The sequence below is a fragment of the Podarcis muralis genome, chromosome 11 (assembly GCF_964188315.1).
Source record: "Podarcis muralis chromosome 11, rPodMur119.hap1.1, whole genome shotgun sequence".
Classification (NCBI taxonomy): Eukaryota; Metazoa; Chordata; class Lepidosauria; order Squamata; family Lacertidae; genus Podarcis; species Podarcis muralis.
The window spans coordinates 19,956,112-19,968,485 of NC_135665.1; the positions used below are offsets into that span (position 1 = coordinate 19,956,112).

A 12,374-nucleotide genomic window follows, 5' to 3' on the forward strand; every position below is an offset into this window, starting at 1 on the left:
GATGCGGGATTAGACGGGTTCTCTCTAAACACGTGCAGCTCACTCAAGAGAGGTTTTGGTGGGCACTGTTATGCATATCAAAATAAATGTTGATGATTTGCAATGTAGAGGAGCCATTTTAACATAGGTAAGCCTTCCCATTTCAGGAAATTAAATCATTATGCTTAACGGGGGTGGGGGGGTCGGTCCATTGCACGCTTGCCACGCCACTGCCTCCGTTTAAGTGTGTGCATATATACGGAACCATCTGGTGACTTTCTTACCTTAGTTGTTTTATGGGGGGGAGGGCAGTGAAATGAATGAGAAGAGACCACGATTCAAGCGGCTTTTGTGCGAAGCCATGTGATATGCTGGGAAAATGCGTGTGAATAGAGCGCGTGTGTATTTTGTGTGTGTGAGAGTGCATCTCGCCTCCTTCGATCGCGCGTATGAATGAATTAAATTTCGGTGTCAGGTATCAGAAGGTTAGGAGAATATTGTGTGTAGATAAACCTTGCCACCCCCTTGGCCCTGGGGGAGCCCCATATACAATGTGCGGATGATGAATGGGCTTTGGGAGATGAGATCGAAGCGAGGGCCGCATTGCCTCCACTCTCTCCTACAAAACTATAGGGCAATTAATTGTGCCTTGTCCCCTCATCCTTCATCTCCTTGTGGCACATATCGATGGAGATTACTGCTGATGGACCATTTTATCACCTTAAATAAACAGTCACCACCTTTTCTAACCTCAATCTAATATATGGGCCGCGAGCTGCTCTCTTTAAGGCTGCTGCTGCCGCCGCCGCCGGCGAAACGGATGATGGAAAGTAGCTAAATCAGAGGCGTTAGTAGCAATTGGGGAAAATGCGGATTTAAAACGTAAAAGGCAGGGGACGGTCCACATTTCGCAGAAACGCTCCTGTCGTTCGATCCAGTAGGACGGACAATGCAACTGCTCTCTTGCATTAGTTTGACACGATTCAGAGCAGCTGGGGTCAGAAAGATCCCTTTCTTTGTTGTCGGCGTTTCAGCGCAAGGGAGGAAGAAGAGCCGCGCCACCTCCAGTTCCGAAAGCTGCAGCGCAAGGACATAAAACACGGATCTCTGTTGCGATCCTAAAGACCATGTCGCCTCAAACCCAAAATCACTGTCTTCCATTCCGGATTAATTAATGCGGAGTAGGTCTGCACGTCACGATAATTAAAAATGAATTAAAAGCCCCGTTGCTTCCATAGGTAAGAAACATCTAAACATTTACCCCCTAAAGTGAGCGAGGACATTTCAAAGACTTTGACGTCAAATCCCAACTGGAGTTATTTGATTTGAATGTCAGCCTTCAGTAAAAAAAAAAAAATCTGGCATATCACACATGGCCAGAAAAAAGCTTTTGAGCCTCTTTTTGCGTCTCGTGTGAAGTTTGTTCATACAAGATAGAAGCTTAAAAAGAGGTTTCAAGTGGAAGGCGCATTCTGGCCAAGTCAGATTTATTTGGCAGTCGCCTTTAAGACCAATACAAGCTTCAGGCGTGAAAACGCCCTAACTTGGTCAGGATCATGGGCGTGAATCTAGCCATTAAAATGCACAACTGCCGCTTTATTTAAGCAAAATCCCATTTGATTTCCAATCCTAATGAGTCAGACTGTGACAATTTATTAGCTAGAAATGTCTCCACTTGAAACAATAACATAAATCACTTTTCCTTTTTTTTCCCTTAAAAAATACCCTCAAACAGAACCTCTTTGAAAATTGACTCCTGGCTAGTACCTATTGAATATTCTCTCAAATAATCTATATCTGTGATTGAGGAGCCCTAAATTAGTTAAAACCTACTCCCATTTACCTGGGAGTAAGTTCTACCGAACTCCGTGGAACTTACTTCTGAGTATGCATGATGGCGCTCTAACGAGGCAATACTTTGCACGTCTACTCAGAAGTAAGCCCCATTCAGTTCAGTGTTGTTTGGTCCCTCCCAGGATTGTTAAACCTCATCTACCCAAACAGAACACACAGTGAAAAAGTAGAATATTTTGCTTTACATTTAGGCACGATATGAATTGAGAAAAATTAGCCATTCGTGGTACATATCGGAATGTCCACAGGTATTCTCACACTGGGATCCTCATCATCTCTAGTTTATGACTTTTAAAACAGTACTATATAATAAAAGATATTCAGGTGAAACTAAGAGTCTTCTGCATTATTTCATTTGCAATTAGCATATGTCGATATTAATCATAATCATAGTCAAAGGTTGACGGAATCTGGTTATGTGAGATACAATGCAGCAAGCTGTATGTCCCCGACACAAACCTCGTTATCCTTTAAAATTATGGTACATATTCGGACCACAGGGCATCTGGACTGAACAAGGTTTACCAGCATCGAGTTAGGTGTCCCAGTTTAGCCAAACGACTTGGACCCAGTGAGGCTGAGTCTGCTATCCTTGCTTGAAACCTTCAGTGGACAAGAGACCCATCGAAATGTGTAAATGTGCTTCAGATAAGAGTGCAAAATCCAATAACCTGCCGTGGTTCGATTACAAGGGCAAACTCTGCATTTTTAATTTACTGGACTCTCCACTTTTTAAAGAATGTAAGAGAGTTTCTGGTCAATCAACATGAAATTAATGGGAGGCGAGGTCGGATAAATGGAGCTAAAATCAACTCCAACAGGTCATCGTGTTATGTACGATGACCGCCCACCCTTGCAGATCTGCTATATATTTGTGGCGCAAAACTTCAGAATTTAGGGAACCCGTTCCAAAAACCAGCGCGCTTTCACAAGATGAGGGCTGAGAGCTCGCTTTAGTGTGGCATGCGTCACTTGTGCATGCTGTTACGGCGGGCACGTCGCGTGTACAGCTAGCCAATGGGCACATTCAAAACGGGAGGCGCGCGAAATTGCAACGCAAAACCAACTCTCCACAACCAGCAGCCTGTGAAAAAACTCCAAAGGCGCATTAATGTGGGCTGGACTGCCGTTCTGTGATTCTCTTTTTAGCCTCTGCTGCAGTCATCCCTGGCCCAAAAACTGCTTCCATAGCCCAGCGATCTCCGCTGCAAATCAAAACTAGTCCCAAACCAAAGACACTCCACCACTCTCTGGCCAAGGATCTCCACCTTCCCGTGCCGAAAACCCCTTTATCTTTTGACCGTCCCCATATCTTCTGAAAAGGATCCTCCTCTCCTTATTTGTGAATTCTGGAAAGGCACCACTTCTGATCTCCGACAGAAACGAGAAATACCAGACCACGAGACGCGTGGGAAGAGGGTTTTGTGGCACATTCGGGGAATGGGGGAGAGAGGAGAAACAGACGGGCACACTAACAACGGGCTCGATCCACCACCCCTCGACACAGCCCCGAGCCCTTGGAGCTCGGGCGAGATGGTCTGGCCAAACCCTGAGGTTGTGCGTTTGAAACTAGGAAGGATCTCAGTTCGGAACTTCTTCCAAAGAAATCGGAACGGGCTCATAGGTAGGGATGAGTAAGGAGGGATCAGCGCATTGGGATCTGGATTAGGGAGCGGATTGTGGAGCAGATTGGGAGCCCAGCCTAGAACTAGGCGCGCTCCAGTTCTCTGGCACGCCCAGGGCTTGAACCCGCGCGGAGCTGCGTTCGCCAGCAAATCCGACGGTTCCTCGCCGCGTCGCGATCCCGCGTGGACCACGTGGAGTATTTCACATCAAGCACCACTGGCCTTTCCAAAGCTCTTTCTCTAAGTGCTGGCGAGGGAAGCACGAATTGGCTCAGCAGCCCTGCCCTTTCCGAGGTCACCCTTTGTTTTACCTTTCCTGCTCTCTTGCAAGCCCTTTATCTTCTAGATTTACCGAGCTCTGTCTCTGAAAAGTAAGCCGCGTACTGTAGGCCATTAAAAGCGCGTTTCAAAGCCCATTAATTTATGAGTCTGTAATTTATGGGAGCAGATTTTCTCTCTCTCTCTCTCTCTCTCTCTCTCTCTCTCTCTCTCTCTCTCTCTCTCTCTCTCTCCGCCCGAGAAAACACGGGCTACGTCGCCTCTGGAGGCAAACGATGCGCTGAAATGCTCAGGTTTCCCACAGCCCATGATCGGGATCGCGAAACCTTTGCGCTTTGCGACACCGGCGCGAACCGAAAACCCACTTTGCGGTTAAAATGTTACATTTAATGTGCAAGGTTCCGGCTGCAATCCTAAACACGCTTGCAACTGGAGAGTAAGGCCCATTGAACCCCATGGGACTCACATCTGGGGAAACATGCATACAGGATTGCGCTGTAAGGTTGCAATCCTGTACCCGCTAGATCTTGGTAGCACCGTTTATGGTTCCTGGGGCCAAGTAAACAGGAGGATATTGATGCAGGGCTCTGGTCCTATGAATACTTACCTGGGCTTAATCCGCACTGAAACCAGTGGGGCTTACTTCCGAGTCAAAGTGCATAGGATCGGACGGATACTCGCCAGATTCAAAATACATTGAAGTAAATTCAGTGCGGCTTATTGCTAAGGAACTGTGTGTTCCGTGACATTGTTTCAATTAAAAAAAAAAAACCACCCGCGTTACCATTAGCACTGGGAAGTTTCCTCAACTCGTTGGAAAAAAATATATACAAACTTTCTAAGTTACATTGAAATTGCGTTTTTCCTGCTCCATTCACTGACCAGTTAAACCGGACTATTTATGTTGAAACCGATTTCCATCCCATTTACGTCCAGGTTCAGCAATGTTTAGAATGCAAGCACTTCTGTTTAAACAAGTTGCGGGCTTCTTTTCGCCAGTCCTTGCAAAGTCTCTTAGCTTGCCTCTTTCAGCCCAGAGCACATTTACTCCAAATCTCCTCGTTTTGATAGCATTTGTTTGCATACAAATATTGTGAGGATCGGTTGTAAATTCATCCAAGTGCAAATATTGTTTAACCGTAGTTCGTGAAACTACAAAAACACTTTAAAACAAACAAACCCTTATTTCAACAGGAGAAATAGTGTTTAAAAGCTACACATGTGCCATTGATAAGGTTGATTGCTTCTAACTATGCCAATAATAATACATAATGTTATTTAAGACAGCTGAAAATATTTTAAGCAATTCCAAAGGCGTACAAGTAAAGGAACATGCTGTAATTGAGAAAAGGGTATTTGGTCAAATCCACATTTCAGAAAAGTAAAGTAACAGGGCAATCCTAGGTGTGTCTACTCAAAAGTAAGCCCTACTCCGTTTAAACTTACAGCAGGGTAAGTGTGCATGGGGTTGCAGCCTAAATCTCGCGAAGGGGGGCTTTTCGATTCCCCGGTTTTGTTTTGTTTTAAGGTCAATGTGGCGGTCTCAGTAATTCTGAAATCCCCCATAGCATATTGGTTTTGACACCCAATTAGGCTTTTGACATTTATACTTTTGAAAACAAACTTCCTATGGAACGAACGTGCCTCGCCTTTGACGCTAAGAAGGCAAACCCAGCTGCGTGGTGCTACTGGCATGAACAAGGGCCGAAGGGAAAAGGATACAGTATTTTTAAAGGAGAAAAAAAAAGCAGTTCCCTTATAAAAAGCAAAACTTTTGTTTGTTTGTTCTCAATGTAGGAAAAACATCTTCCACACATTTTAGCTTTCCATACAATATTTAAATAAAAGATACTCATTTTTTAAAACAACATGAACAACAACAACCCTATTTTCAGTAAAGTTCTAGAAAGCATTTGGTATGCAGCCGGTCACTTTCCAGTCCTGCTATAGCGCTAAGTGCTTCAGACGACCACAAAGTCCTGCCTTGGCAATGCCCCGTTGTCGGGAGTGGAACTTATTTCGGAGTATGTGCTCTTGAGAATTTGGGGGAAGTTACAAAGTTTCCCAGCGATCATTTAGGGGCATTCTGCAAGGAGGAGGCGTCTAAAGGCCGCATCTTGAAGTGTTTTATTTAGTTCCAAGCAGTAATTCTAGGAGAGTCTGCGTGTGCTGGATGACCAATTCTGCTTGGGGTGCCCTTAATTTAGGCTGCAATCTCATGCACGCAAAATCTCTGGGACTAAGCCCCACTGCAGGGCTTAGTTTTGAGTCAAGGGCTTAAATATTATTATTATTATTATTATTATTATTATTATTATTATTATTATTATTCGTACCACGCCCATCTGACTGGGTTGCCCCAGCCACTCTGGGCGGCTTCCAGCACATATAAAAACATAATAAAACATTGCACATTAAAAACTTCCCTATAGGGCTGCCTTCTAAAGGTTATATGGTTACTCATCACATTGACGTAAGCTCCTTCTTCCATAAGCTCTCTTGAGTTCAGTGGCTCTCTCACTTTTGAGAGCGGGTCCTTTCTCTCCCCGCCCCGCCCCCCATTTGCACCCCAAACTTTCGCCAAAGTGGCTGTGCCCTGCCGCGCGTCGGGAAGGTTGGGTGGGGAGTACATACGGTTGTTGGGGTCCCCGGTGTGCTGGTTGAGCGGAATGATCTCCATGCGCTGCTGCCCATACAGGTAATAGTCCAACTCCTCGGCGGTGCAGCGAAACCGGGCCGGCGCCCTCTCGCCGCCCTTGGCCACCCCGCTGCCTCCGCCCAGATCCTTGGTCTGCAGGAGGGCGACCGGGGCTCCCGGCGGGGACTCGGTGCTCTGAATCGGTCCAAAGACGGGGATCTGCGCCACCGGCAGCGCAGTCAAGCTGGCCAGGGAGGCGACGGCGCACGAAGACGGGGCGGACGACGGGGTGGAGGAGGAGGAGGAGGAAGAAGACGACGAAGAGGAGGACAAGGAAGAGGACGAGGACGCCGCCGACGAGAGAGAGGCCGGCAGCGGGCGGAGGCTGTCAGCCTGGGGCTCGACGGCTCTTTCGGGCGCCTGGAGGTGCCCTAGCAGCCCGGCGCCGCCTTTGAGCTGCTGGCTGCTGTGCGGGAACAGCTGCTGCCAGTGCTGGAGGTACGCGGGATCCACCTTGAGGAAAGCCGATCCGCCGGGATCGCCGGGCTTCAGCATCTCTGCGAGCCTGGAGGAGAGGAAGGAGGAGAGGGAGAGGGGAGAGAAAGAGCCGTGAGAGGCGCCGTCGGGACTTTGCGCTCCGCAAGGCGTCCGGCTCAGAGTCTGAAGACGGCCAAGGATGCTACTCCCGACGGACTTCGACCCTCTCAGCAGCCGCTCCGCAAGGGAGAGGAGGCGCATTTGGTGCCCGCCAACGGCTCAACATCTGCCGCGATCCTGAGTTTCAGAGGGGGGGATGGGGAGGAAAGCGACCCCGGGGCACCCACTCTTGCCAGGGATCTGGCCTCCCCACCCCCAAATTGCTCCCAGGCGAGTAACATTCTGGATCGCCTTTGAACTACCCACCTCCTTCCGCCGCCCCACCCCGGACCGTCCCATCCTGCCAAGTTCTGGGGCAAGGGAAGTCCCGCGGACTTCCAGGGACCGAAGATCGCAAAGCGAAAGGGGAAAGCGCGCCGCCAGGGTCCCGGAAAGAAGTTGGCGCGCGGCGAGGCAACTTGAGCAGGAGGCGAAGGATCCCGCCAGATCTCTTACCCTGACCCCCCAGCCATCTATAATCCCGCCCGCCTCTCTTTTACCTGGATCTCTTTGTGGGCTACCCGGATCTGAAGGCGCGCAGGGCTCTTCTCTCCCCGAGGAGATCCAGGGTCGTGGAGGGGAAGGAAAGTGGGGGCGGTTGGGAAGGGGGGGGGTGCTGGAGAGATGGTGTTCCCGAAAAGCTCCGCTCAAGCAGCGGGAGAGGCGCCCGAGCGGGGTTCGGACGGCGGGGACGTGGGGAGGCTGTCCCGCGTGGAGATCTCCGGCGTCTTCCTCGCTGGCTCTCGCCGCGGCGCTCTACGGCAGGAGCGGCGGTGCTTCGCTGCGCTCGGCGCTCTGGCAGCCTCCGGGAGAGACACGTGGGTTTTACGACAGCACTAAACACAAGCGTGTGAGGGAGGCAGGAGGGAGAGGGAGGAGAGGGAGGGGGAAAGAGCGGCGGATCGGAGCGCTGCTTAAACTCGCAACACAACCCCCACCCTCCCCGCCGCGCGCAACCTCGCGTAGGTTAAGTTCAGAGCAGCCTGGTTCTTGAACAGGGCGAGAAGGCTGCGGCGGCTGCTGCTTCCGTCGTTTGCCAGACGGCTGGAGGGAAGGGGGGTGTGGAATCTGCGTTAGGGGCAGGGTTGGGGTCATTGGTAGACTTCTGGGTTCCGGAAGAGGGTGAAGCGTCCCCAGGAGCCAACTGCTAGGGGTCGAGGTCCCTCCGCCCCCTATTTGAGGGGGTGGTCCGTCCCCCCCCCCCAGTGGATGGCCAGTGTCCATTCAAATGGTGTGCCGTGTCGTCTTGTGATCGATTATGTGGGGCGCGACTTCTTTGCCCCTCCCTCCGTATTTGATTCAAGTTGGCCCTCCTGAAAGTCTGCCAAGGCGAGCCCCTTCCCAGAGCCCAGGCTCCACCGAGCAAAACGCTTTGGAGTCCCCACCCCCCACCCCACAGATCGGCCTTGCTGGGCTCTGGACGTCACGTCGGCTCAGATGTATTCCAGTGCTTGGCTTTCGACTCTCTCTCCCTACGCCCCGTCCCACCTTTCCCCATCTTCCACCCCCCAACCCCCAGGTCTTAGCCACTGAATATAACCATTGGCTCATAACTTTCCCCTTGTTGGAAACAGGGAATTAAACATGGTCCTCTCTCAAAGCCAAATCACTTTGTCTTTCTCTCTCTCTCTCTCTCTCTCTCTCTCTCTCTCTCTCTCTCTCTCGCGATTCACAAGCCACTTGGATCGGTGCCAGGAGAACGTGCGCCGAGCCGCTTCAAGACCTAAGGAAGCGCCTTGTGGACTCCGTCATTATGTTGACGTTGCGTGGGGTTGGACTAGATGATCCTCAGGGTCCCTTCCAACTCTGCAATTCTATTATTCTATCCCTTGGGCAAGAGCAGCTCCAAATGGAAGGTGCTAATCTATTCATCCATTCATCCATTCCTCCTGTCCCCGGGATGAAACAGTTTTTACAGAATAACTCGTGCAGCAACGTGTTAAGCGTTTGAGGCGCTGTCTTCGGGCCTTTGCTCAAAACTACACATATACGCCCAGCAGTTAGGAACTGGAGGTCGTGTGCACCAACGAACGCGCTTCTGCTCCCTTAAAGTCTCATTGGCTAAGTTAAACACGATGGGATTTCAAGCGAGATCAACGTTTGAACCGTTTTCCTGTACCCCAACCAGCCCGCGCTTTCCTTCCTATATTTCTATATTCCTATAATTCGGAGCATGAGCTCACTGCGTGTAGCGTGTAAACCTAACCCAGGAAAAAAAGAATATATATGACAAACTTCCCCCCAACCAACTTCCGCTGTGCTTCCTTTGCAAGGCGGATTGATCTGCTTTAGCGCGCACAGCCTGTCAAAAAGCGCTTTCTGCTTCCCTGCGCCACGCGTGTCCGAGGACGCATGTTCCACGCTCCTCGTTTAGCAATGAATAATAGCCCACGCAGGCAAGTGTTTGCGTTGCCCGTGTCTCCTCCTGCATCCCACCCCTTTCCCGCACTTCTCCACACTCCTTGCTTTTTTTAGAGAGCCTGGGAAACGCCGATGCTGTTTAGTTTTCGTCTGCGTCCAAGGCAAGACACTTTCACACAAATCTGAACAGAACTGCTAGGACAAAAGGCGGCGGCGGGGCAGAGCGAGAGAATGTTTTGACTGGCGTCACTGTGACAAGGTCATTCGTCATTTTTCGGAACAGATTGATAACACCTAAGTTAAAGGCAAACACGCAACTAAAGGGGGGCGGCGGACGGAGGGAGGGAGGGACGGAGAAGGAACCAGCGCCTCTGATTTTCTGAAATTTAAAGTTGGCTGATTGTCAAAGTCCTTTCGCTGCCCTTGATCAATTCGATCGCCTCGAATATTACGAATTTCCACTCCTACCACCCTTCTAAGTCGTCATTTTCTAAAAAGAAAAAGTTCTGTTGCTCTTTTAAGCACGCGGGTGGAGGAAAGGGAGAGGGGAGCCGCGAAAACAAGTTTTCTAAAACTCTTGAGTGTGAAACGGTCGATGATGCGCTACAAAACCAGGAATAATTCGAAGAGCTCCCGCAAAATTACTGCGTTGATCTAAACTCTTGTCGCCGCTTTTAGGTTACGATCCTAGGCATAGTGACTGAAGAAGCAGGATGGGACTTCCTGCGCAACTTTGAACTCTCAGCAACTTTTCTTTTGCCTGCATTTCCCTTGTAACTGTATCGCTTTCAATCACTTATAATTTAACGCGTTAAGAATGATGGCAGGCCCTTAGGTGGTCTCTAGGTCCGGGTCCAGTTCTCTGATTCCAACTATTGGCCTTCTCCTTCCATAAATACACTTTTTTTTTTGCTAATAACCCTTCAGATGCGAGGGGGGCAAAGCGGGAGGAGGGAGGGGGAAACAAACCACCAACTAGCAGAATTGTTCATCGCCCTTCCTTGCGCTTAAATGCATTGTCAATAGCTGCATTTGTCTTACAGGCTGTTTGCAGGAGGGAGAGAGGCAATTTGCGAGAACGAATCAAACGGATCCTTTCGGGATGCAATCCGCTCTCCTATCCGGAGATCAGGCTTCCCTCGGAGATCCTGCACCATTAAATCCCAACTTTAAACAGGGGTTTAGGCCGGATTAGTGCAACCCTACCCTTCGCTCCTCCTCCCAATTTCCTTAAGAATTAAGGCCTCGGACGTTGCGGAACCGACGGCGCTTACTATTATTTGTGTAGGTCTTTCCGCTCTCTCTCTCGCGAAAGTTTGCGGCGGCTTTGGATCTGTCCTGCACCGGCCACGTGTGTCCCTTCCGATGACGTCTCCCGGTTCCCGAGCCAACCTTCCCTACTTTCCCGCTGTCATTCATGCAGCGAGGGACAAGGAGATCGATTCCGCTTTGCCCAGGGGATTGCTTTTCCTCTTTCTTTGCACAGAGAGGTACATAATTCAATCGGTGTGGTGATGCACGGTTCTTAAAATATATAATGGCCCCAATAAGATCCCCAAGAATTCCCACCCCTAGAATTGGGGAGACAACGTGAAAAACACACATACTGCTGTTTAGGATTGTTAGGGTCAGCGCTGAAGCGAGAGTGCCTGGCGGTGCACGCGCATTTTAACAGGAGGCCGGTTCTGGCGTCCGGATGCTCAGCTTGACCCTTTCGCTCTGCGCCTGCCTCGCCAGACTGTTTGGTGCGCGCCAGCGCGCGTTGTGCCTCGCTTTCCTCTTCTTGATTTCCTTTAAATGTGCCTCTTCTCAGCGCGTGCTCGTACTTTCTCGCTAGTTCCTGCCTTTAAAGAGGCAGCAAAAGCTTATATCTTATGAACACCCGCCCACAACACGCACACGAACGCACACACCTGGCCTCCTCGCGCTGTCTTCCTCATCTGATTTTTTTCCCCCCTAAAAGAAAGAAAAAAGATTATTATTTATAGGACGAACGCTGGAAACAAATCAAATCGATCGGTTTCGCGAGCGGTCAAACTTTGATAAAAATCCATCGCCCCCTCCACCGGATCGATCGGCGAATATTTGTTAGGAATCCATTCCCAGAGAAATAAATAAGGAAGGGGAAAGTGTTTGTATTACATGCAAAAAGGTGAGACGCGGTGGTGTGTTTTTCTTCATTGATTAATGACCTCTAAAATAAAACAAGCGGGAAGAGGAGCCAGGATCGATAAATTATCTACCCCCAAATCCATCATTTTTTCCCTCCTTGGGAATATTACATACATACCGCCCCCGCCGCCCCCAACATCACCCCTTTGCTTCTTACACTTTCTCCTTGTGAAAGAAAGGGGAAAAAATAATCTGGAAGAAGCGAAGACCCTAAAGAATATATATTGAATCTGAGAGGGGCGGAGACCCTATCTGATTTCGTTTGACACACAATTAAAAAAGTTTCCTTTCATATTAATTAATTCTCGCGATCTGAGGGAGAAGACAAATGGTCGGGCGCCTCTGACAGGAGACCGATAAAGGCTCCAGCAGCTTTCCTTTCTTGCCCTGGGCGCCTCTTCATCCCACTTTTAAGGTCAGGAGAGCCGAGCTAATAATTCATTAATAGAGACATTTATTCAGAAGCGATTCACACCCCACTCCGCGCGCCCCTGCGCAGCGTTGCCGCGAGGTAGTTTTCTTCGACGGAAGGGGCGAGGAGGCGGCTGTTAGGGGAGAGAAACTCTTCTTGCACTCCCAGGACCTGGAGCGCAACCGATGCCAGGTCATTCTCCGCACCCCATACAGACGTGACCGTCGATCCAGGTTCAAAGCCAGCCCCGCTCCCTCTCCCGCCGCACGTCTAGGATCCCCTGCCTCATTTCCTCGCAGGCACCGTACTTTAAATGGCCACGGAGAGATCGATCTTCCCTTGTCTTCAGGTGCTGGTTTAGGAGGACCCACTAATGTGGCACGTCCTGATCACAGAATGGAAGGGATCTTGATGATCT

General features: G+C 49.8%; 1 protein-coding gene and 1 long non-coding RNA gene across 6 annotated transcripts in view; both read right to left on the bottom strand.

The window, feature by feature from the left end:
• Positions 1–8,472, bottom strand: part of PRDM6 (PR/SET domain 6) — a 98,991-nt gene extending 90,519 nt beyond the window's left edge. For 3 of the 5 annotated variants that reach the window (XM_028748721.2, XM_028748707.2, XM_028748705.2), the window contains exon 1: positions 6,372–8,472. In XM_028748721.2, coding sequence (XP_028604554.1) covers positions 6,372–7,113 — 742 coding nt within the window. In that variant the 5' untranslated portion in view covers positions 7,114–8,472. The remainder of the gene's footprint in view (positions 1–6,371) is intronic. The other 2 variants (XM_028748720.2, XM_028748706.2) reach the window with 2 other exon arrangements.
• Positions 8,473–8,676: 204 nt separating this feature from the next.
• The window catches only part of LOC144329198 (uncharacterized), a 33,445-nt gene continuing 29,747 nt past the window's right edge, over positions 8,677–12,374 (bottom strand). The window contains exon 5 of the long non-coding RNA XR_013394636.1: positions 8,677–11,328. This is a non-coding gene — a long non-coding RNA (uncharacterized LOC144329198). The remainder of the gene's footprint in view (positions 11,329–12,374) is intronic.